The sequence below is a fragment of the Triticum urartu genome, chromosome 3A, assembly GCF_056163025.1.
Source record: "Triticum urartu cultivar PI428250 chromosome 3A, HENAU_Tu73, whole genome shotgun sequence".
In the NCBI taxonomy this organism is placed as follows: domain Eukaryota; kingdom Viridiplantae; phylum Streptophyta; class Magnoliopsida; order Poales; family Poaceae; genus Triticum; species Triticum urartu.
In genome coordinates, this window is record NC_141875.1 from 695011802 (window position 1) to 695036757 (window position 24956).

At 45.4% G+C, this 24956-nt stretch overlaps 2 protein-coding genes across 2 annotated transcripts; both read right to left on the reverse strand.

The window, feature by feature from the left end:
- Positions 1–9924: 9924 nt before the first annotated feature.
- Positions 9925–13921, reverse strand: LOC147981747 (uncharacterized). The gene is made up of 4 exons (XM_087516085.1): positions 12253–13921; positions 11119–12135; positions 10948–11031; positions 9925–10866 (listed from the first exon to the last, which is right to left on the reverse strand). Exons 1-4 carry the CDS (start codon positions 13723–13725, stop codon positions 9925–9927), a joined length of 3516 nt encoding a protein of 1171 aa, XP_087372211.1. The 5' UTR covers positions 13726–13921.
- A 2523-nt stretch (positions 13922–16444) lies between these two features.
- LOC147981748 (uncharacterized) lies at positions 16445–22691 on the reverse strand. The gene is made up of 6 exons (XM_087516086.1): positions 22240–22691; positions 19398–19645; positions 17852–17891; positions 17406–17522; positions 17104–17194; positions 16445–17024 (listed from the first exon to the last, which is right to left on the reverse strand). Exons 1-6 carry the CDS (start codon positions 22689–22691, stop codon positions 16902–16904), a joined length of 1071 nt encoding a protein of 356 aa, XP_087372212.1. The 3' UTR covers positions 16445–16901.
- Positions 22692–24956: the final 2265 nt, after the last annotated feature.

Below are 24956 nucleotides of genomic sequence, written 5' to 3' on the forward strand. Positions count from 1 at the left end.
AGTGCCCACAGAAATTTGCTAGCTGAGTTGCCTTTGAACGAGTGAGTGGACCAGGTGCATTGATGCTGTCAATTATTTTGTCAATCTGCACTTCATTGGCAACACGAGGATGTACAGGGCGAAGACTTTGCTCTTGCTGATCTGTGTTGTTGTTGGGAGGAATGTCTTCAGGCTGAGCATTGTCTTCATGTTGATCAGGTGCTGAGATGATAAGTTCTTCTTCAGGATGAGCTTTAGAAGGTATAATCTCCCCAGTTCCCATTAGCTTGATTGATTCACTAGCTGGAATTTCATCTAGCACATTTGGCAGTTGCTCTCTTTGTGAACCATTTGTCTCATCGAACCGCACATCCACTGTTTCAACCACTTTGTAATGAAAGAGATTGAAGACTCTGTAGGAGTGCGAATCCTTTCCATATCCAAGCATAAAACCCTCATGTGCTTTTGGTGCAAACTTTGAGGTGTGGTGTGGGTCCTTGATCCAGCACCTTGCTCCAAATACTCTGAAGTAACTGACATTTGACTTTTTGCCAGTAAGGAGCTCATAAGATGTCTTGTTCAGAAGCTTGTGAAGATAAAAACGATTGATTGTATGGCATGTAGTGTCAATGGCTTCAGTCCAGAATTTTCTTGGAGTCTTGTATTCATCTAGCATCGTTCTGGCCATCTCAATGAGTGTTCTGTTCTTGCGTTCGACGACGCCATTCTGCTGTGGCGTGTACGGAGCTGAGAATTCATGAGTGATGCCCAAGGTATCAAGATATGTATCAAGGCCAGTGTTCTTGAATTCAGTGCCATTGTCACTTCTGATGTGCTTTATCTTGGCGTCAAAATTGTTCATAGCACGATTGGCGAAGCGTCTGAAGACATCCTGCACTTCAGTCTTGTAAAGGATTATGTGCACCCAAGTATATCTAGAGTAATCATCAACAATGACGAAGCCATAGAGGCAAGCAGTAGTAGTAAAAGTTGAGTAGTGAGTGGGACCGAAAAGATCCATGTGGAGCAGTTCGAAGGGTTGAGTAGTAGTCATGATTGTCTTCGAAGGATGTTTTGCCCTCGTCATCTTCCCTGCTTCACAGGCACCGCACAAGTGATCTTTCTTGAACTTGACGCCCTCGATGCCTATGACATGCTTCTTCTTCGCAAGGGTGTGGAGGTTCCTCATGCCAGCATGCCCAAGCCTCCGATGCCAAAGCCAGCATTCTGAAGCTTTTGCAAGAAGACATACTGCAAGTTGTGGCCCTGCTGAGAAATCTACCATGTACAGATCATCTTTTCGATACCCTTCAAACACTAGAGACTTGTCAGATTTCATTAGTACTAGGCAACGATATTTTCCAAACATTACGATCATGTTCAAATCGCAAAGTATTGAGACAGACATTAAGTTGAAGCCAAGGGATTCAACAAGCATGACTTTATCCATGTGTTGATCCTTTGAGATTGCAACTCTACCTAGACCCAATACCTTACTTTTACCAGTGTCAGCAAATGTGATGTGACTCTTGTCGGATGGACGTAAGGTTGAGTCCATAAGAAGGCTTCTTTTGCCAGTCATGTGATTTGTATACCCACTGTCAATAATCCATTCTGAAGACTTTGAAGACGCTGGTGTCGTACCCTAGAGTGCAGTTAGGGGGATAGGCTTCACGAAGAGAATTGTGAAGCAAAAACATTTGACGAACCAGTGGGTTATGAAAACTTAGATCCAGATTAGGACTAATAGGGAGAGTAGCATGCGATTCAGGAACGAAGTACATAATGATAACATTCGGGCATTTTATCTTGCGCCCTACAAGATTTTTAAGGTCCCCAGCAATAGCGTCAGAAGATTTTGGTTTTCTGCTGGAGACCTTTCCCTGCAAAAGAGAGTTAAGCCTTCTTAACCACCCACATCTTCAAGGGTGGCTTAGAAGCAATAAGTCTAAGTGCAGCATTTGAGAATTTTGGCTTTGAAGCCTTAGCAAACAGTCTTGCAGGTGGACAATAGTACTCATAAGAATAAGCAGAATAATTTTTGGTCATATGAACATGACGGTTTGATGAACCGCTCTCATATTCATATGCCTGAGTATGGTTTCCCTGCAAAATATTTGCGTTAGTGTGACTCAGGTGAGTCCTTTGTTTGTATGAAGCCTTTGGACCGTATGAAGCCTTTGGTCTGAGGTTTGTCTTCTTCAAGTGAGGTGTCATGAAGACATTCACAGGAAGATTTTCCAGACACTTTTTCGGAACCCAGATCTTCTTCATAGGCGGTCCATTCCTGCAGTTAGTGCCAATGTATCTGGCAAACACTTCACCATTCTGATTCTTAAACAGTTTATAGTTTGCATCAAAGGATTCATCAATGATAATGGGGTTAGCACAAGTGAAGCCAGATAAATTGGATGGATCTGCTGAAGGTTCCTTTGCAGCAACCCATGTGGTTTTGGGGTACTGCTCAGGTTTCCAGTAAGAGCCATCTGCATTTATTTTCCTTACGAACCCAACACCCTCTTTTCTAGGGTTTCTGTTCAGAATCTGCTTCTTGAGGATATCACATAATGTCTGATGTCCTTTAAGACTTCTGTACATCCCTGTTTCAAGCAATGTCTTCAACCTAGCATTCTCATCAGCAATAGCAGTGGTATCCTCAGCAGAGGGGTTAGTTACCACATCAACAGTTGAAGATATTGCAACAGCAGTAGCAGTGGAACATTCAGCAACAGAAGTAGCATTATCACGCTCAATGCATTTAAGACATGGTGGTTCAAATCCTTCCTGAGCGGAACTGATCTGTTCGGCGCGAAGTGACTCGTTTTTCTTTTGAAGATCTTCATGAGCCGCTCTCAATTTCTCAAGTTCTTGCTTCCTTTGAAGATAATCATAGGAAAGCTTTTCATGAGTTGTTGAGAGAGTATCAAGACGATCTTCAAGTTCCTGATACATAACATGAAGATTTTTTATGTCCTCAATTAAGGATTCAGATCGAGTCATTTCAGCACCCAACAGATCATCGCTTCTGTCTAACAGTTTTTGAATATGTTCCATGGCCTTTTGTTGTTCAGTTGCAATTTTAGCAAGTGTTTTGTAACTGGGTTTTGAATCACAATCTGAGTCATCGTCACTGGATGTTTGATAGCGAGTAGTGCGTGTGATTACCTTGGCACCGCGTGCCATGAAGCAGTAGGTAGGAGTGGAGTCGTCCTTGTCATTTGCATCGGTGTCGGTGATGAAGTCATTGTCTTCAGTGTTGAAGATGGACTTGGCGACGTATGTTGTAGCCAGACTCGCAATGCCAGAATCAGACTCCTCCGCAGACTCCACCTCTGCCTCCTCAGAAACGGACTCCTCCTCTGAATCCATTTCCTTGCCAACAGACGCATGTGCCTTGCCAGATGAGTTCTTCTTGTGTGATGAAGACTTTGAGGAAGACTTAGAAGAAGACTTTGAGTATTTCTTCTTCTTCTTGTCGTCAGAATCGTATTCCTTGCTCTTCTTCTTCCTTCTGTTCTCATTGTCCCACTATGGACACTCAGAGATGAAGTGTCCAGTTTTCTTGCACTTGTGACATGTTTTCTTCTTGTAGTCATGAGCAGAAACTTCATCATTCCTTGAGCTTGACCGTGAAGATTTTCTAAAGCCTTTCTTCTTGGTGAATTTTTGGAACTTCTTCACTAGCATTGCAAGTTCCCTTCCAATGTCTTCAGGATCATCAGAACTGCTGTCAGATTCTTCTTCAGATGAGGAAACAGTTTTTGCCTTCAAGGCACGAGTTCGCCCATAGTTTGGACCGTAGATATCTCTTTTCTCAAAAAGCTGAAACTCATGTGTGTTGAGCCTCTCAAGTATGTCAGACGGATCGAGTGTCTTGAAATCAGGACATTCTTGAATCATCAGGGCTAGGATGTCAAACGAACTATCAAGTGATCTCAGCAGCGTCTTGACGATTTCATGTTTGGTGATCTCAGTGGCGCCGAGGGCTTGAAGCTCATTTGTGATGTCAGTGAGCCGGTCAAATGTGTGCTGGACATTCTCATTGTCATTTCGCTTGAAGTGGTTGAAGAGGTTGCGAAGAACACTGATTCTCTGATCTCTCTGGGTTGAGATGCCTTCATTGACCTTGGAGAGCCAGTCCCAGACCAGCTTGGATGTCTTCAAGGCACTCACACGGCCATACTGTCCTTTTGTCAGATGATCACAGATGATATTTTTGGCAGTAGAGTCCAGTTGAGTGAACTTCTTGACATCAGCAGTAGTGACACCTTCTCCAGCCTTGGAAACGCCGTTCTCGACGACATACCATAGGTCGACGTCAATGGCTTCAAGATGCATGCGCATCTTATTCTTCCAGTAGGGATATTCAGTTCCATCGAAGACGGGGCACGCAGCGGAGACTTTGATTATCCCTGCAGTCGACATAGCTAAAACTCCAGGTGGTTAAACCGAATCACACAGAACAAGGGAGCACCTTGCTCTGATACCAATTAAAAGTGCGTTATATCGACTAGAGGGGGGGTGAATAGGCGATTTTTATGAAAGTCTTCAAACGTGGGAGTTATGAAGACATACAGCGAAGATATGCCTATTACTATGCAGTGGAAGTTAGATTACACTAGGCAAGCCATGGTCAAGTATTCAATAGAGTGAAAGCACAATGACAAATAGCTGCAGTGTAATAAGGATCAGGTAGGAAGAAGTTATGAAGCTAAACAGATCATACATTCACGTTGTGAAGACAAAAGATAGAGCAAGCATGCAATGGCTTCACAATGAGTAACAGTAAGAAAAAGGAAGTGAAGATGAAACCAGTGACTCATTGAAGACAATGATGTGTTGGACCAGTTCCAGTTGCTGTGACAACTGTATGTCTGGTTGGAGCGGCTAGGTATTTAAACCTTAGGACACACAGTCCCGGATACCCAGTCCTGAACACGCAGCTCAGGACACCAAGCCCTCACCGTATTCTCCTTGAGCTAAGGTCACATAGTCCTCACCCAATCACTCTGGTAAGTCTTCAAGGTAGACTCCCAAACCTTCACAGACTTCGTTCACTGGCAATCCACAATGTCTCTTGGATGCTCTGAACGCGACACCTAACCGTCTGGAGGATTCACAGTCCTCAAGTGTAATAAGTCTTCAGATCACACAGACAAGAAGACTTAAGTGATGCCCAATGTTCTCTGGCTCTGGGTGGTTAGGACTTTTTCCTCGCTAGGAATTTTCTCTCAAAGGCTTCGAGGTGGGTTGCTCTCAAACGACAGAAGCCGTGCACTGAAATCTGAGCAGCCAACAGTTTATGGTTGTAGGGGGTGGGCTATTTATAGCCACTTGGCAACCCGACCTGATTTGTCCGAAATGACCCTGGGTCACTAAGGATCTGACACGTGTCTCAACGGTCAGATTTCAAACTCTCATGGCAACTTTACTTGGGCTACAAGCAAAGCTGACTTGTCCGGCTCTGGACAAGATTCGCTCTCATTGTCTTCACTCGAAGACATAGGTTTTTGGTTTAGGCATCACTTCAGTCATTCTGACTGGTTCTCCTGGACCCCACTTAACAGTACGGTGGTTCCTATGACTCAACACAAAAAAAAAGAACTACGAAAGATCTAAGTCTTCGAGCTCCATAGGCTTCATAACGTGTCTTCTTTTGTCATAGTCTTCAATGTGAATATCTTCATATACCACCTTTGGCTTCAATGTCTTCATACATTTTTAGGGGTCATCTCTGGTAGTAAAACCGAATCAATGAGGGACTTCTACCTGTGTTATCCTGCAATTCCCACAAACACATTAGTTCCTCAACTAGGTTTGTCGTCAATACTCCAAAACCAATTAGGGGTGGCACTAGATGCACTTACACCTCTGGAAAAGGATTTTTTTTATTCTTTGCCAAGCAGATGGGAGAGCTTTCATTCAACTTTGAATACCCCCGAATTGCTTTCTCCCAACCTCTATCACTCTGAGGCCACTCTGCATGTTGGTCGTCATGTTTGGCTTGATACTCTCATATCATATGTATGCCTTTGAACATTATTCCTACATAAAGTTTGACTACAAAAATTGCATCCTCCCTTAACATATTTTTTACTACAATAAAACACCTAGTTAGGTGCAATTAACCTACTATACAACTAAACTGGCCTTTTTATCTTCCCTAATCATGCTTAGTCAACCGGTTTAGGACCTGGTTCATTCGGCACTTCTCCCGTTTTGCTATCTACCCATGATACCTTCCTCTGTCTCGCCCTTCTCCTCATGCAGCCAGAGACAGCGGCAACAATGGCAGTGCTACCTTGAAGATCTGGGTTTGAAACTATTCCCAAGTTTATCCAGAAATGACGTAAACTTAGTTGACTCCTACTCGAATCTTCCCCATCTTTTTGATTTTCGAAGGAATCCACAATTGGTGTAAACCTAGGTGGCTCCCACTCGTATATTCCCCATTCTTTTGATTTTTGAAGGAATACGCACTAGCTCCACCTTAACCCCAAGTTCTAGGGTTCGTCTAGTGCCAATGGGAAATAGTCAAATTGGCCATGGGGATGAGGTTGGATTCGTTGAAATGTTTGCAATGTCAATAGGTACTATTGCACTATTTTGCCGGTGTCAAAAGGTATTATTGCACTATTTTGCCGGTGTCAAGAGGTACTATTGCATTTCCTTCCCATGTTTGGGGTGCGGGTTCAGCCGAGTCCGAACCTACATGCACCCAAACGGGATTTTTCATTGTGGCACCTGACGCGGCACGGAGGGGCGAACGGATATGTGCCCTTTTTCGCATGATTGACAGACATAATTTTGTAGAAACGATCTCCAAATATCTCTGTCATTGTTGTCCTTAGCCTAAACAAGCATCTCGCTCTACCCTTCTTCTCTTTGTGGCCGGTTTACCTACTTACCTAGTGACTTTTTTTTTGAACTTCGGCGACATTTGTTAAACAATAATCATCTATGTTATAAGAGAGGGGATCAAGGAGTCAGGAGGATGATCACGCCACTCCATAGAAAGTTTTCCTCTGTAACTAGCTCGGGCAGGATCAGAGGAGGCTTACTTTTCTCGCTCTGGCCGGTTGACACCTAGCGCTGGCCCAGCATATCATCACAATACACTTCATAAATTCGTTACCGACACGTATTAATAGGCAATAAAAAGTTAAACGTGATTGATGGAATGAGGGTGACCGGCCGGGCCAAGGCGTGCACGCAGCGTCAAGCTGCTGCATGCACACAGATGCATGTGCAAAATGATCAACGACGACTCGAGTAGGTGTAAGAAAAAGACACGTACGTACTACCGATCATGCATGTGAGCAGACGACCGGGTGTTGTAAGATTCAGCTAGCTCATCACTATCATCATATCTTACTTAAATTCGATCTCATCCACCAATTTAAGTACTTTAACACGGTCAACGGAGTATTATTGTGGATGCATGGGGCATGAGCTTACTATACTCACATGCACAGGCGGCTAGACTTTGTCCACGAAAGATTTCAAGAACTAAATAATGGCCATTGATGTATGTACGTACCCAACTAGTTGTTGACGAAAAGTCCAGCAAGTTTCCAATTTTGTATAGTACTCCCTCCGTCCCAAAATAAATGACTCAACTTTGTACTAGCTTTAGTACAAAGTTAGTACAAACTTGAGTCACTTATTTTGGGACGGAGGGAATACTATATAAATGAAAATTTGGCACGATAGCAGCCTCTGTCATCGACTCATCATCGTTATGGAAAATTTGGAACGATAATATGCTAGGATGAGCAGGCTGAGGTGACACCTAATCGAGGATCAACAAAAAGTCAGTGCTCTAGAAATGCTATTTTTAAAAGCATGCTAGAGCATCGATTGTTTTTCCCGCACAGACCACTATGAATGTCGTTCGTCGATGAGAATGTGCACGCTGTTAGACACATGTTACCTGTCAAGAACATTTAGAAATCGTCAAAACGTTTTGGTATTCTTTTTCTGAAATTTTTTTCAACCAGATTAGGTGAGCCCGGGCTCAACTTTAAATATACGCCCCAAAGCTACTACTTTCACCCAACCTTTCTCACTCCGGAGCCTCTCTGGATGTTAGTCGTCATGTCTAGCTTAGTACACATGATCTCATATGTATGTATTTGAACATTATTCCTTAATAAAAGTCCCATGTTCCACTAAGAAAATGCATCCCCTCTAAATTATTATTTTACTAAAATAAAACACCTATTTTGGTACAACTAACCTCCTAATACAATTGAACCATTGATTTATCTAGCCTAATCATGCTTTGTCAACCGGTTTAGGCTCTATTTCATTCGGCACTTCTCTTGTTTCACGGTCTCCCCATGACGCTATCCTCCGTCTCGTCCCTCTCCTGATATTGCGAGAGAAGGCGAGACCCACTCGTTCTCCCCCATATTCTTTATTTTTTAAGGGAGATAATTACAACTACAGTACCTGTACTATCTAGCACGTAACAAGATGGTCCTGGCACTCGTTAGTTGCTCCAGTACGGTCCTCATATACGCAGATACGCTCCAAAATGGTCCTGTGTACCTATCTCATACGAACCTGGCTACTCTGCTCGTACGCACGAGGCCCAGACCGCGCGCAGACTGGTCGAGCTGAACTGCTTAAACCAAAGGGGAGGCACACTGGTAGGCCAAAATTCCCCATTCCCTCCCCAACGTAAATCTCAAATTCCTCTCCTCTCCTCGAGATAATTACAACTACAGTACCTGTACTATCTGGCACGTAACAAGAAGGTCCTGGCACTCGTGAGTTGCTCCAGTACGGTCCTCATATACGCAGATACGCTCCAAAATGGTCCTGTGTACCTATCTCATACGAACTTGGCTACTCTGCTCGTACGCGCGAGGCTCAGACCGCGCGCAGACTGGTCGAGCCGAACTGTTTAAACCAGAGGGGAGGCACACTGGTAGGCCAAAATTCCCCATTCCTTCCCCAACCTAAATCCCAAATTCCTCTCCTCTCCTCTCGATAGCATGACGGAGAGCCCCGTTTACGGCGCGGGCAGAAGCGTCGGCTCCCCCGTTAGCCGCGGCAAGGTTGGGCGTCGCACCCGCGGCACCGGCGGTGCTATCGGTGGCTGGTGGTGTGGCGCCGCGGCGACGGCGAGCCGTGCCTCCGACCAGAGACCGGGCGTGTGCTCCTCGCTCCCACGCTGGCGATGGACCTGCTGCAGACTCGCGCAGCCACGTGCTCTGGCGACGGCAGTTGGAGACCGGCAGTGCTGCTCGATGTCCTCGCGAAGAAGTGCCGCGTCAAGCCGACGGAGTTGGGCATGGAGGAGGCCAGCCCGCCGTCATTACGTGCACACATCGCTTACACACTTGGATCTGCAGCAGCGTGGATACACTGGGCCTGCCGAGGCCGACGGCTCAATCTGTATTACGTACTATAGTAGTGAATTAGGATGTCACTATGTCAAGTGGAAGAGGAAAATTGCCAAACTGGCATGCTATGTAATGAAATTTGTATGCTACCTTTTACTGGGAAGTTGCATCCTATGTAAATATGGCCAGTTATGTAATCAAGTTGAACTGGGATGTTATGTAATGAAGTTTGGTAGCTTATGGATGCAATTTTGTATCTTGTGAATGCTGTATAAAATTTACTGGGAATTGCAGCAAGTTTGTCAGCTTGTTACTTTGCTGGAAGTCCACTAGTTGAGTACAATGCATACTGAACTTCATTTAAATCATGCATGTTTCTATGTTCTCATACAGAACAGACAAATAGCAGAAATCATATGCCATTATAACAAAAGCATTCAGTTTGACAAGATTTGCCTAATCATTACATGATCATGAACATAACATGATTAGTCTGACCAAGATTTAACAGGTTGGTGGAAGCAAATAAAGAAGTTCTGCAACTTAACAAAAGAAAACACATAACACTTCATGTGTCAAATGCTTATATCCTCTACTTCCTAAATATATCAAACATGCTACTTTTTCTTGGTTTCTTAAAATCTATCCTGCCCTGACTGAAGTAAGGTCTCTTTGGTTGATGTGGCTGCTCCAAAGTGCTCTGCTTTGCTTGGCATTCATCCTGCCTTTGCTCCTCACTTGCCAACCTAAGATTTCCTTCCATGGATTGTTCCTTTCCTTCCTCAGCTTGTGCTTGTGCTCTGTTCCATTCTTCTGCTTGTCTCTTTCTCTCTTCCCAATCTTGTGTCCTGGATGTATCTTGCTGCAGATTTTGCTTCTCCCATGCCTGTTGCCTTGAATTCTCACCTTGAGCAAGATAATCTTTAAAACCTCTAATTCTTTCCTGCTCATCCTCTTGCATCATAAAAAATTGCATTTCTTCTGCTATTAGTGAATCTTCAACTTTCTTTCTCTTTTCATCTGCAATTCTTTTCTTTTCTGCAGCCTTCACCTTTTTTGCTTCCTCTGCTTGCATCTTTTTAGCTTGCAGTGCATTCCTTTTGGCCTCTGCAAGTGCCTTCTTCTCCTGCTGCTCAGCCAACCTTTTTCTCTTCCTTTCTTCAATTTCTTTCATTTTTTCTTCTGTTGCCAACTGTTTTTCTCTTAGCACAGCTTTCTTTTTCTCCTCAATCTCCAACTTTTTTGCTGCTGCCTCTTGTTTCCTTTTCTCCGCAGCTTGCAAAATCTTTTGCTCTTCCTCTCCGATCTTGTTCAAAGCTGCACCAAACTTTGCCTGATCTGCAATCTCTTTTTTTTCAGCTGCAAGTCTAAGTTTAGCCAGTGCAAGCACCACTCTTTTTCTATGAACATTTTCTTGTGATGTTGCAGTTGTTGGCTGAACAGGGGGTTGGCTTGGGACATTTTGTTCAATAAATGCAGATGGAGGTAAAGAGCCTGAATTAGGTGGTTCTATGATCTGGCTTGCAACATTTGTCTATAATAATTTAGGAAAATTAATTAGCTTGCGGTCATGAACTAGATGGTAGTAATAAAAATTATGAAATCAATTAGATACCTCTTCCATTAATGTCGTAATGACCTCCGCCTCATAAGTAGGTGGTTGTTGTTGTAATAAACCCTCAGTTTGCATGTTCTGCTCCTGATTACAAAAACCATACAAATTAGTAAGCTTCTGGCTATGTAAAAAACAATTTAACATTATGGAGGTTGTGGTCAATTATATTACTTGTGTCATGGCCTCGTATTCTTCATCGGAGGAGGAAACTTTAGGTTCTGCTCTAACTTTCTTTTTTCTTAACTTCCTCTTGGGTTTTAGGCCTAATTTGAAATCTTTGCACCCACCTATGTTATGTCCTGCAGTGCCACAATAGCTACAATGGATAACACATCCACCTCTGCCAACTTTCCTCCCTGCCCTACCCTCAGTCTCTTCTGGTTGTTGCCGTCTGTTCTTCGCCTTTCTGCCTTTTTTCTTCTTAATTTTGGGAGGAAGCACTTGTCTGCCATACATTTTTTCCCACTCACTCACATCTTCACACGGCAAGATTATGCGCTCGTAAGCCTTGCGGTAAGTCTCAATAGAGTAACATGGGTGGACCAATGTTTCAAGTGGAATATTGTCATATCTTGCAGTTGCAACCGCATGACAACACGGAATCCCAGTTAAATCCCACCTTCTGCAAGTGCATTTGCTCAACGATATGTCCACACTGAACTGCCTGTTTTTGTCTTGCACTTCAAAAATGCCCAGTCCAGCAGGATCAGCATGACATGTGGCTGCAGCATCAATATGTCTTTGCAACCTTTTTCTCACTTTGGGACAGATGGTACCATTCCATTTCAGCACCTCCAGTTGCTTACCATAGTGTCTGCCCATCATCTGTCCTTTAATCCTCTGTATCATGGTTAATATGGGGAGTTCTCTTGCATCTAAAATATACCTATTGAATACTTCGCAATTGTTGTTCAATAGTACATCACACTTGGGGAAATCTTTTTGAAATGCCCTCACCCATGTTTTTGGATCTAACTCCTCTAACCAATCATGAGCTTCCTTACTAAGAACTAGCATTCTGTCCATGTTCTCTCTAAACTGACCATGAGTAGTACTTCTAGCACATCTCCACAATTGATTCTTTAGCGCTTCTCCTTTAAAGTTCTTTGTGAAATTCTGCCAGATATGTCTCACACAATATCTATGCTCTGAATCTTTAAATAGTTCTCGCACTGCCTTAATTAAACCCTGGATGTGAATAAATTAAATTAGTGCTAAATAATTACTAATTACGAAGCATATAGTAGAATATGAAGAAATGCAACCAAACTACCAAAGCATATATTACAAGTACAAGTGACTTACTTTTTGCTTGTCAGACATGACTGTCCAGAGTGAGGTGTCCACAATGCCAAGATCTTCTTTAAGAATAGTCAAGAACCATCTCCAAGCTTCTGTGTTTTCAACTTGCACAGCAGCAAAGGCCACGGGATAAATGCAATCATTAGGATCCATTCCTATTGCAGTTAACAAAACTCCACCAAACTGAGTCTTCAAATGACAACCATCTAAGAAAATTACAGGCCTACAAGCTATAAGGAATCCCCTCTTGCATGCATCAAAAGAGAAGTAACACTTCTGGAATTGACCATCATCGGCGACTTGCAACAAAAAAGTACTACCAGGATTTGACCTCCTTAACTCAGCTGCATAATCCCACAACATGTTGTACTGAGCAATATCATCACCATAAATAATGTCAAATGCTATTTTCCTTGCTCTCCAAAGCTTCTGCCTGTGAACCTTCATGTTCCACTCTTCCTGCACCATGACTCCTAAGCCCTTCAAAGAAATCTTATCATCTGCTCTGACCTTGTCGACATACTTTGCAGCAATGTATCTGGCAGTGAATGCTTTAACACTCCACTTCTTTGTGCATGTGTGCTCATCTTTAAATGTTTTAACCTGAATTCCCTTGGTTCTATTGTCAAACGAAGCATATAAATACCAAGGGCAACCACCATTGCACACAGCTCCAATCCTTGTCTTGTCATTCTTGGGAAATGTTATTTGCAGCCTTTCCTTACAACTATACTCCCTAATGGCCTGTCTGATCAATGCAATAGATGGGAAAACCTGCCCCACATAGAACTTGGGGTCCTTCAAATCAACTTCAGTGAAATGTTTGAAATTGAACTTAATGTCATCATCATTATCTGATTCAGGCAGATCAAGACTATCATCCTCAGAGTTAGGATCCTCTACTAGCTCCTTCCCTGTCCTTGTCCCTTTCTCCTCATCACCGACAGCTTTTGCATCCTCGTTGATCAAATCATCGTCACCATCATTGAGGTCATAGTCACTATCAATTATTTCTGGAACATAATCCGAGTCTTCGCTATCAGTTTCGCTACATAACTCCTCGTCTACCTCCGTTGTACCTCTTCTACTCCTCTTGCTTGTCCCTTCTACATTTATCCTGCTCTTCATAGGAGTGATCACATCAGGTGCTTGTGTACATGGATTTGCTAACACGTCATCACATCCTCCTCCACCAGAAGCAACATCATGAACAAGATACAACATCAGGTATTTGTGCCCTTCTCTAACTAGCTTGTTAATGCATTTTGTGTCATTATTGCTTGCAATCAACCTGAGCCCATCTTCATTCACTTGCATCCCAGGCAGCAACAAATAGATTTGAATTCTTCCTGCAGTCTCATAACCCACCTTCTCTACTAATTCATAAAACATCTCCATACAAGCAACACTACTGTCACAGTAATCATAGCAGACCTTGCGACCATTGAGATATGACAGATTACCACCAGTGCCCATGAAAGATCCACCATGGATGAACTCAATTGTACAGAAATCAGTGCCTGCATCTGTTAAACCAACAAAAAGTTCAAATTTTAGCCATTGGACATCGAACCCTAATCATATGTGTAAACCCAAAGCAAATGTGTGCCTAAATCTCCTAAATTGTATCGCAGAACGCACCAAAACGACTTAGTAAATGACAATCGAGGTAGTAACATGCCTAATGCAGCCATGGTGATCCAATCTTCTTACCATACTTGGGTACAGGGGCACCCCTGTGCCGCCGTATAGGATCACATGCCGCCATTCACGGCGGATGACGTGTCGTCGCCGCCGTGCGAGCTCCCACCGGTACGAACGCCTCTCGTCGCCTAGATGTTGCCGATCACCTGCGCCGCCATACGTCGCCGTCGCCTGGAGGATGAGATGAAGACGAAAGGAGCAGTTGGGCTCAAACTGGACGCACTCACGTGGGCAGGGGCCGATTTATAAATTAAGAATCAGTGCGGTCGACCAGCCCGCATGATGACGTGGGGCTCGTCGAACCTGGTTCGTAGCTTGATACGTACGGGGGGGCTGTTTTGGAGCGTATCTGCGTATATGAGGACCGTACTGGAGCAACTCACGAGTGCCAGGACCTTCTTGTTACGTGCCAGATAGTACAGGTACTGTAGTTGTAATTATCTCTTTTTTAAGGAATCTGCATGACCTCCTCCTTTACCCCAATTTATAGGGTTCATCCGGTGCCACCGGCAAAGAGTGCAAAGGATCCACATTGGCCATAGGGGCGAGGTCGGGTTTGTCGAGTGTGATGCCAAAGCCAAGACGTACCTATTTGCACTACGTGGCCACAATCGGATGGGATTGCATTTCCTTCCATGTCTGCTTTACTCTTCCGGGCAAAGGGGGTATCTAGCTTGCACTAGGCCCATGTCTATAGCACTCGCGGTCAATGACTTGTATGAGAACATTTTGGTTGCAAACTAAACTTGGCATGCGGATTCGTCCAGTCCAAATTCCTTTTTCGGTTTTTGCACTTGTTGGTTGTGTGCATCTAGTTAGGCTGGTCACAATGGGGAGCGGAGTAACATCACACACTCCAATACAACTTTGCTTATGTGTCACATATTTAATAAAAAGAGAGGTGCTTGTGGTAACTAGCTAAGTTACCGGAACATCACACACTCCAAGAAACAATGAGTCTATAACCTAATAAATACATTGTTGCATGACACTACATAGATGTTCCTACCCACTGTGGAGGTAGTAACATAGTCTAGGGAAGTGTGTAAGTTACTAGACTATGTTCTTGTCCATTATGACCAGCCTTATACAGAGGCCGGGCGTTCTACGATGCGATTGTATCAACTCAATATTTCAATTCAATGAAATTCCATTTATCGAAAAAAAATGTGGGTTCGTCCAGTCCAAATTCCTTGCACCAGAGCGTGATTTGCCATAGTGGCAGCTAAAGTCACACAAGGGGCGAAGTGGGAGGGACTTCCTGCAAGATTAACAACCATAATTTTATTCTATTTTTGAAACGGACAGCCATAATTTGGTAGAAACGACCTCCAAATCTCTTTGTCTTTGTAGCCCTCGTAAGAAGCCTCTCGCTCTATACCCTTCTCTTTGTGGCCGGCCTACCTAGTGACTTCTTTTCTAAGATTGGCCTACACCTAGCGACTTGATGTAACCAGTTGCAACAATATTGCATTTGCGTGCACGACCCAAATGCTGCAACCAGATTTACTTTGCACTGCTTGGATTTGGACGCCCTCTGATCGTGATGTAAGTCATATCCAACGGGCAGGATCAGAGGAGGCTTATTTTCCCCGCTCTAGCCGGCTGACACCGCGCTCGCCTAGCATATCATCACAAAATGCAGTCTATATATAAATTCGTCAGCGACACGTATTAATAGGCAATAAAAGATAAACGTGATTGAGGGAATGAGGGTGACCGGCCGGGCCAAGGCGTGTACGCAGCGCCAAGCTGCTGCATGCACACAGATGCATGTGTGAAATGATCAACGACTAGGTACACACTAGTAAAGTTGCACGTGCAATGTACGTCTTGATACATAAAATTTAGCTAGGGGTGTTTCAGGCAACAAAAAACAGAATCTTTCATCACAATTGAGGACATTGGTCACAAAGTGCACCGGATCACTTAGGTAATATCTTTTGTTCAATCAATGATTTATCTTATTTTTTATGTTTAAGTCCATATTTTTATTCCATAGACCAAACAAGTGCCTATAATGTCGACACAAAAACCATGGATCTGAAATGAAGACTTGTACATCTATGGGCTGCTTTATTCCTCTCTCGCTTTGTGAAAAGAAGCTCCAAACACCGGAACAAAGACTTGTAGGCCTGCAATTCATGAATTAGCTGAGCACCCATTGATAGCTCCTCCTAACTATCCAGCCAAAGATGAACAACTGACTGGCAATAGGTCTCAATCACCACTCTATGATAGTCTCTTTCTTGGGTCAACAACATGGCATCTTCGCATGCCAGGAGCTCCAATGGTAAATAGACCTATTATGTTATCATGCCTTTTGCAGGCGGCTGCTTGAAATCTTCCATCATGGTCACACACAATCAGTCCGCACCAGAAAATCAAGAGCACCATCACTGTTTATTTTCATCATGCTTTCGATGGACACCACTTCGCTTGCTCTTCACTGGCAACACTCTTGCCAGGGAATTAGAAAGCGCGCACACTCTTATGAAAGCTCCATGAAATGCACTGTTTGCACTGAATTGCATCATGTGTACTTATTCCGACTGCTCCATATTGCCCACAGGACGGAAACCGAAATAGGAGCATCTTTCTTACTAACAATAGCATGCTCAGTACATCAGCCAACCATGTCATTGGACATAGCCTGCGAAATTTAAGATATAAAATGTCAACGGTTGTATTACAGAATAGCTTTGCATGATGGAAACTAACCACAACAAGGTACATATTATTCTATTCATGAGCAGACATAGGGCATATACTAAGTTCTTGATGTGTCTCATTTTCAGTTCACTGAAACTTGGTAAAATATTTTGTAACAACGAAACTTGGTAAAATATTTTGTAACACCGGCCACTCAACGGTACATTCCACTTATTCTCTGCACCTGAAAGTACCCTCTCCTGCATCTCACCTTCTACCTTTCTCTGTATTAGGGCTTAGTATATGCAGAGCGAACTGTGAAATATCCCGAATGGTTCCATGCCTAATCTTCCATGCCCAAGACCAGAAGCCATCTGCATAATTATGGGGTCTTGGCATTCAGAAGAATGTGTACACATCTGTCGGCATGAACACCTCAATTAAATCCTTGTTCCATTGCCCCAAATCAGCATCAATTAAACTTGAAACCAAGTGTACCCGTGTAGCTGCTATTCTCCCCCTCGGTTGCATTGAATTTTGCTTTAGAAATCCATTTGGTTTGCTATATTGAGTTCGACCATTTCCAACCCTACAAATCAAACCCAACTTTAGCAAACATCTCTTCCATTCACAATAGCACACCAAGTTTGCGATGCACTTCGAGGACAGGTTGCCAATTTCAGACTTTTTTGCTGCACGAGAACAATTTACTTTCACACCACCCCTGTATTTTAGATTTAGCTCAAATAACCAACCTACTATGAAAGAACCTCCCACTCTATTTGCAATTCAATCCTCACCTCAATTGAATTTGATATGTACTGTTGAGGCTGAAAAACACCGAACTCTTCATTTTAGTACCACTCTGGCCAGAGCAAGGCTGTAAGCGGATGGAATTCAATCTATGCGCACTCCACCTATCAGCTTTCACAAAAGATTTGGCAATCGTCAGCAAATAAAAGCAAGAAATCATGGTGCTCTTAGACTCACACCAATGCCACCATCAACCGAACCAGCATTGTAACTTTTTAAGATCGGTATTAGCATTGAAAAGAGATCATCAAAAGAGGGTGATAGATATGTTAACAATCTCCAATTCCAATGCTATATTGTTACAATTGCTTGGGAAAGTGTGCCTTTACCACCACTGTATATGGTACGACATTAAATTTTCAAATGTGAATGTGAACTCAGTGAGAATACACTACCACTCAATAGTACGTCTGACTGTGTTAGGATTATTTACCTGATATGCGCCACTAAACTCCGCTGGGTTCTACACGAACCTACAGAATTAGCCATTTTAATCAGTATGTTGGAACAAATTCACAAAAATTACAGTCAGTATATATCACTGAAAGACTTCTGTAGATTTTCCAAAAATTCAATTGAGATATCACATCATGTTTGGAAGTACATGTTAATTTTACTGCATTTAAAAACTTTACAATTTTTGTTTACCTTATAATCTTATATGGAGGTAGCGGAACCTAACCTTCTGCAGCTCCTAGAATATACACACATGGATTAATCGAAACACACACACGTCTAAGTCTTCTTCGATCCGCAACACCCAGGCAAGATCTCTTCCCGAGAAACGATAACCTATAAAATGTATAATCACCAAAGCCAGAGAATCTAATCTCCAGTAGTTCCAGAGTTTACTCAAACAAGAGATATTAACGGTTTTTCATACACACATATAGTCGTAAGTTCAGTTTTGGTGGCCTAATCTTGGAGCATTTAACTGTGTGATTGCATGCTAACTCAAAAGATACTATCAGAAAAGGCAATCATAATATGTTTTCTTTTCAATCAGGAAAGAGAAGGCTGGGATCATGAATTCGTAAATGGAAGAACCTCCATTGCACACTCTCTGTAAATCCTAGTGTGACTGAGCAGATCAAAATTAGAGATTATTCAGAATGGCTGACACATGCCAAGTAATTATGCATTACAGCCTTAGTTCCATAGTTACAAGAAAAAGGCGCAAGGATATCTTGTCGAGCAACCGAACGCCATGGGTAAAATGCACTATCCCGCAATTAACACTGGAAAGCGCGATAACAAATAGCAATTGAACACATGGACATTCTTCGAGTTGTATTCTCTTCTCAACCTTGCAAATTTAAATGGTATCTAGGTTATTATATCTCCTACTCCCTCCGTTCCGAATTACTTGTCTTAGATTTGTCTAGATACGGAGGTATCTAGCACTAAAAATGTATCTAGACAAATCCAAGATAAGCAATTCAGAACGAAGGGAGTAGATGCAAGTCTTTACAATATCCTCAAACTTGTTTTTTAACTGAAAAAAACATTGACGAAGCACCTCTAGAAAACATCTGACTGACATGTGCTTACAAAAATTAAAGCTTGAGATGGAGCAGAATAGAAGCAACCCATTTCCTATATGAAGAGCATGTGTGATTATTGGCCCTCAGGCCCAAATATATTTTTATTTATTGCGGGGGAGGCTCAAAATAACTGGTTGATTTGCCAAGTGCACATGAACTAACTAAATTACAATTATTTGTCTAACAGAACACATCATAAATTCAGGAAGTTGAAACCATTCTAATAGGCTTGGATTTAAGCCATCTACCTGCAAGGATCACCAGATTCCGTGCTTATTAAGTGTAGCATTGCAGACATCATTAGATCTCATATCAGAAAGATGATCGTCATGCTATAATAAGGTACACTAAAAAGGATGCTTCTTCAGACCACTGTCAAAAAGCAACTGAAATCAAGTGCAGAGAAATACATCAATTGGATTGGCGGCCACTTACTTCCAAGATGTACGTACGCTGCCCCAGTGGAGAAGCACAACGCGACTGTAAGGTACTTGTGCCCAGCAGCGAGACTCTCCGGCAGTCGGGACTGGATAAGCTGCAGAGGAACGATAGGCGGAGGCGCGCGACGATGGGGAGAGGACGGTGGCGTGGCCGAGGATCTAGTCGTCTTCTTTGATGAGAATACGCGAGCGGACGGGTGGGGCGCACGACGATGGGGTGAGTCGGCTGTTGTGGTTCTAACTCTGACAGTGAGGTAGGGGGGTATGTATGGAGAGGCTAGATCTCAGCTATGGAGAAGTTGTAAATACACCAGGATGTACGAGTTCAGGCCCTTTACGGAGGAAGTAACAGCCCTACGTCTCGGTGCCCGGAGGCGGTCGACTGGATTATGTGTGTATGAATTACAGGGGTGCCAACCCTTGCTACTGAGGAGGGGGTGGCTTATATAGAGTTCGCCAGACCCCTCCGGTCCTCAGTAATGCAGGGTTAAAATACATTAAGACTGGGCGTTACTGGTAACGTCCCTATTAAAGTGCTATGATGACCATAAAGACTACTTAATGGCCGACCGTTTGCTTGCGGAGTGACTTTAGATCTCCTGGTAGTCGAGTGGTAGCTTCCTGGTCGAGTGTCTTGAATCTGTCGAGTGGGATACCTTCAAGTCGATTGAAAGGTGACTTCTTCCAGGGATGTCCTTGGGTAGGGCTCTTAGGACAGGTCCATGCCCCTACCCTAGGTACATAGCTTCATCATTAGCCCCCGAATGGATCGAGGTTCGAGTGGGGAAGGAGTTGGGGGCCCTTCCGACTGGTTCTTAGTGTTATGCGAATGCCTTGTACTGGATCAATCGTCACGGATGACGTTGTCAACTTCTTTCGGTCACCTTGATCCATTCTTGGTCTCTCGTCGAGTGAATTTCCTTACTTGTGGAATACCGAGTGCCGGCACGAGCGGGCTCTTCAGTTTGATGAGTCGTTCTGCAGCCCGCAGATTTTGCGGGATTCGAATTTCGGGAAGCGAGCGGGACGGGGGCGGCCGAAGTAATCGGATGGGATAGGATGGAAGCTCCTCGATCTCCACGCCACCTTTTTCGCCACATACCGCACGCGCGCCTGTTGCGGGATTTGACGGGATCGCCCGGGCCTACCGGTCAGCCACTCGGAAGCGGCTCCTTATAAGTTGCCGGCTCGGGGCTCCCCAACAGTGTGCTCTCGCCTTTCCTTCTCCCTCCGCAAGGTCCTCTGCCACCTCCGCTCTCACCCTAGTGTCGTAGGTCCGTTCGAGCCTCGCCGGCGACGATGGTGAAGGACAAGACGTCGGCTTTGGAGCGCGCGAAGAAGGCGGCGGCACAGGGGAAGGGGAAGAAGTCCGCTCGGGGCGGGTCTTCCTCGAGGACTGCTCTGCCCAGGGATTGGATCCAGGGCGACTGGATGCCCTCGGTGATTCGGCAGGAAGATCTTGACGACATGGTCGAGGGGGGAGTCATTCCCCATGAAGCCGCGCGTCTCCCGGGGGGAGAAGTCGAACCCCAACCTCGTGACGGTGAGTGCGTCCTCCTCGCCACCCATATCGATCGCGGATTTTCTCTACCTCCTCATCCTTTTTTCCGGAGCTTTTTGAACTTCTTCGGAGCGCAGCTCCACCATTTCACTCCCAATTCCACCGTGTATCTTGCGGCTTTCGTTTCCTTGTGCGAAAGTTTCTTGGGTTGCCGCCCTCATTGGGGACTCTTTAAACACATCTTCACCTGCCGTTCCCAATCAGTAAAGAAAGCCAAGTCGAGTGACGAGCGGACGCAAGTGATCCAGCTATGTGGGGGCCTGGCGATCCAGATGAGGGGTAAAAGTTCTTTTCCGTCTATCACTTTTCCCGAGTCGGTCCGCGGTTGGCAGTCGACCTGGTTTTATTGCCAAGACCAGGTGACCCCAGGGCAGTCGACTGGTCTTCCCCCTTTCTCTCTGGACCGAGCCCAAAAGCCTGCCTCTCTGAAAGTGCTGCTGGAGGAGAAGGCGCAAGTCAAGGTGCTGGTTGGTCGAGTGGTTCAGCTTGTCCGAGAGGGCGTGACCGGCATGGACTTGCTGGAGGTCTTCCTTCGAAGGCGCATCCAACCGCTTCAGACTCGTGACCACCCTATGTGGCTGTACTCGGGTCTCGACGACACCACTCGGGTTCACCCAGAGGAGGTCACCGACGAGATGCTGGAAGGGTGGCTGTCGAGCATCACAGGGAACAAAGACAACCCCCGAGGAGCCAGGAGGGTTTCCCCGCTTGACAGTTCATACGACGTGGACCAGGTCTGACCTTGTGTTCCCAACTGAGATCTTGCTTTCTTCATTTGCTCTCTTTGAATCGGTCGACTGACTTTCAGCTTGTCTGCTATTCTCCAGGCAACTACAGAGATGTACTCGACACCCAACGGAGCACAGGGGCAGGCCGAGGAAGGGGAGGCGAGCGGAGGCGAAAGCGGAGACGAACAGGGGGAGTGGGAGTCTGACGCGAAGGAGAGGGAGACGACGACGACGTCGACTCCGGCGAAGAGGAGGAGGACGAAGCTGAACCTCCCCACTCGGAAAGGCGATCCAAGCTTACACACGACCCTGCGCGGGAACGTGGTAAGGCGACTGCTCCCGTTGGGCAGTCGTCGAAGAACCCTCGGACCTCTTCTCCAGCGCCGACTGAAAAAGCCCCCAAGCACCCCCGCGCGGCGCCGTCCAAGCCACCCAAGGCTCTGCCCAAGATGAGGATGACTGTCCCCACCATTTCTGGGTAATGATGGAACTTGTTCTCCTTTGTCGACCGTGGACGGATCCTTGGTCGATTCACTGAGCTAACTGACGGTCTTTCAAAATTTGCAGTGCTGCTACTTCTGAGATCTCTGCCAAGGACGATGATCAAGAGATGGAAGATGCTGTTACTTCCAACCCTGGTATGATTACTGATGTTCTGCCTTGAATCGACTGACGATTTCTTATAACCCTGGTCGATTGAATTTTTCTCGTAGCTCCTCCTCATGTTATTAACCTTCCTGACGACGAAGACGAAGTGCCGCTGAGAGTGAGGCGGAACAGGAAAGCGTCGGCTGGCGAGACTCCACAATCCACTCTGGCGCCTGAGGCCGTAGCTCGAGACGGTGGCGACACCACCCGGGCTTCTGACTTTCGCCAATCCTCTGACGAGTGTGCGGCCCTCGACGTCGACCGTAAATCCGCCTTTGCTCTTCGCCACACACCACGTCCCTGAGGACCAAGTGGGTGCAGCTAAGGAAGCTGTACGCCAGGCAGGCATCATGATGGAGCAGGTCAAGGTGGTTTGAGATGCCAGCCAAGCGGCTTATGACGCGAGTTCAGCTCTTCAGAGTAACGTCCAGGTCAGTCGATTCACTGCTTATTCTGTTAGGGTATGCTGTCTGGAGAATCTCTTTTCCGAAGATCTTTTAAATCTGTACACCCACTGGGTGTTTCTGTTAAGTCTTTCGGTCGAGTGGGGGCACGCTGAGTGCACCCACTGGGTGTAGTCCCCGAGACTACGGTGGACTGCTGGCAGTCGACTGTAGTCTTTATATTGCGTTGCTGTAGTTTTACTCCTTCACTCGGTCTGGCCAGGCCATGTCAAATGAAACTGTATCCGGTCGACTGCGGGCAGTCGATTTTTTTTTTAAAACCAGTGGGGGCACGCTGAGTGCACCCACTGGGTGTAGTCCCCGATACTACTGTTGAATGTTTTTGATTCAGTTGTAGTCTTAGAAACGTCATCATTGTCTCTTGGTTACTCGGAAGCAACTTATCTTGGACCTCTGTCGACTGACTTTTGCAGAAATCCTGTGAACTTGTGGCTCTCTACACTGAGTTGGAGAACAAACAGATCCAGCTCGACCTTGACTTGAAGCTCGCTCAACAGAACCTGCAGAAGGCGCGAGACGAAGCAAAAGGTATGGCTGGCGAGGTTTCTCATTCCTGACGAGTGACTTCCCTTTCTTGCCCATTCTTGATGTTGAGTTCACTCAACGTTCTGTAGATGAACTGGAGGAAGCTCTGAAGAAGAAGGATCAAGATCTTGCCGAAGCACAGAAGGAGGCCTCGAGCAAAACGAAGCTTGCAGAAGAGAAACTGGCTTCGGTCGGAACTCTTGAACAGGAGAACTCCAGACTGAAAACTGCTCTCGAGACAGCTAATCGAGAGGTCAGTCGACTGAAGAAAGAAAAGATGGTTCTGCACGACAAGGCGGGTGAGCTGGCGGGGAAGGTAAACGATCTGGAGGTTTATCTCGGTGGACTCGCCAAGAAGCTGTTCGTCATGCTTGAAGATAATTACTCTGACCCAGCTGTCTTGCAGTTACCAAGCCCGCGTAAGGCCACTGTCTTATTCTTGAATCGTGTTTGCAGAATTCTGCCAGAGCTTCGAAGAGGAAACCAGTCGAGTGGAGCCAGGCTTGGATCCCGCCAATTCTCTTGTGAAGGACGAGGCTGCTATGAACATGCTCCGACTGGAGTCTCGTGTTGCCAGCGTTGTTGACTATCTTGCTCGGCTGAAGGTTGGATGTCGCGGATCGACACATCACTCTGGCCTGGAACGACGCTTCAGAATGACCTCGAGTCCCTGATGGTTCGACTGGATGAAGTCCCGGGCCGAGTGGCGGAATGGAAGAAATCTTCTGCCAGATGTGGTGCTGATGTCGCTCTGTCTCTGGTCCGCGTCCATTGCAAGGAGGCGCGAGAAGAAAAGCTGGCCGCCATCCAAGTTACCAATACCAGGAAGCACAGCTTTCAGGACTTCATGGAGACTTTCATTGCTGCTGCTACTCGTATTGCAGACGGGATCGACTTGGACGAGTTCGTCGCCCCTTCCAGTCCTCCGCTTGAGGGATGAAAAACTTTTATGCTTCACTTTAAATTTGCCTAGGAATGCCGAGTGGATTCTGTAACCGTTTAAACTCTGTCGAGCCGAGGGCTCGAGTACTTTGATATGAGGTCTTGGACCTTTGGGTTTTATCCGAACTTGATTTATCGTCGAATATCTTCGGGAATTATCTGCCGAGTGGAACTTGGCCTTCACTCGAAATAACTTTGTATTTGTGGTGCAGCTCCGAAGGAAAAGGTAACAGTCGATTCGCATCTTGCCGTCCTTGTGGATTGGGACGTGTTTCGAACTTAGGCGAGCACTGGGCTGCAGCTAAGCCCCCGAGTGGGAGGTTTGCCTTCCACTCGGTGGGATTTTTGAACACTTAGGCGAGCACTGAGATGCAGCTAAGCCTCCGAGTGGGAGTCTGGATCACCACTCGGTAGGATTTTCAAATACTTAGGCGAGTACTTGGACTGCAGCTAAGCCCCCGAGTGGGAGGTTTGCTCTCCACTCGGTAGGATTTTCAAACACTTAGGCGAGCACTGGGCTGCAGCTAAGCCTCCGAGTGGGAGGTTTGCTCTCCACTCGGTAGGATTTTTATATACTTAGGCGAGTACCTGGACTGCAGCTAAGCCCCCGAGTGGGAGGTTTGCTCTCCACTCGGTAGGATTTTTGAACACTTAGGCGAGCACTGAGCTGCAGCTAAGCCTGCAAG

Excerpts from the sequence above, each read along its gene's own strand:
- LOC147981747 (XM_087516085.1), bottom strand. The coding sequence starts at position 13,725 with ATGGGCACTGGTGGTAATCTGTCATATCTCAATGGTCGCAAGGTCTGC. Across the intron at positions 11,032-11,118 it reads AATACGAGGCCATGACACAA|GAGCAGAACATGCAAACTGA; the intron begins GTAATATAATTG and ends TTTTGTAATCAG. Across the intron at positions 10,867-10,947 it reads TTACGACATTAATGGAAGAG|ACAAATGTTGCAAGCCAGAT; the intron begins GTATCTAATTGA and ends AAATTATTATAG.
- LOC147981748 (XM_087516086.1), bottom strand. The coding sequence starts at position 22,691 with ATGATGCCTGCCTGGCGTACAGCTTCCTTAGCTGCACCCACTTGGTCC. Across the intron at positions 17,195-17,405 it reads ACATATCAAATTCAATTGAG|GGTTGGAAATGGTCGAACTC; the intron begins GTGAGGATTGAA and ends TTTGATTTGTAG. Across the intron at positions 17,025-17,103 it reads GGAGAATAGCAGCTACACGG|ATGTGTACACATTCTTCTGA; the intron begins GTACACTTGGTT and ends TCATGCCGACAG.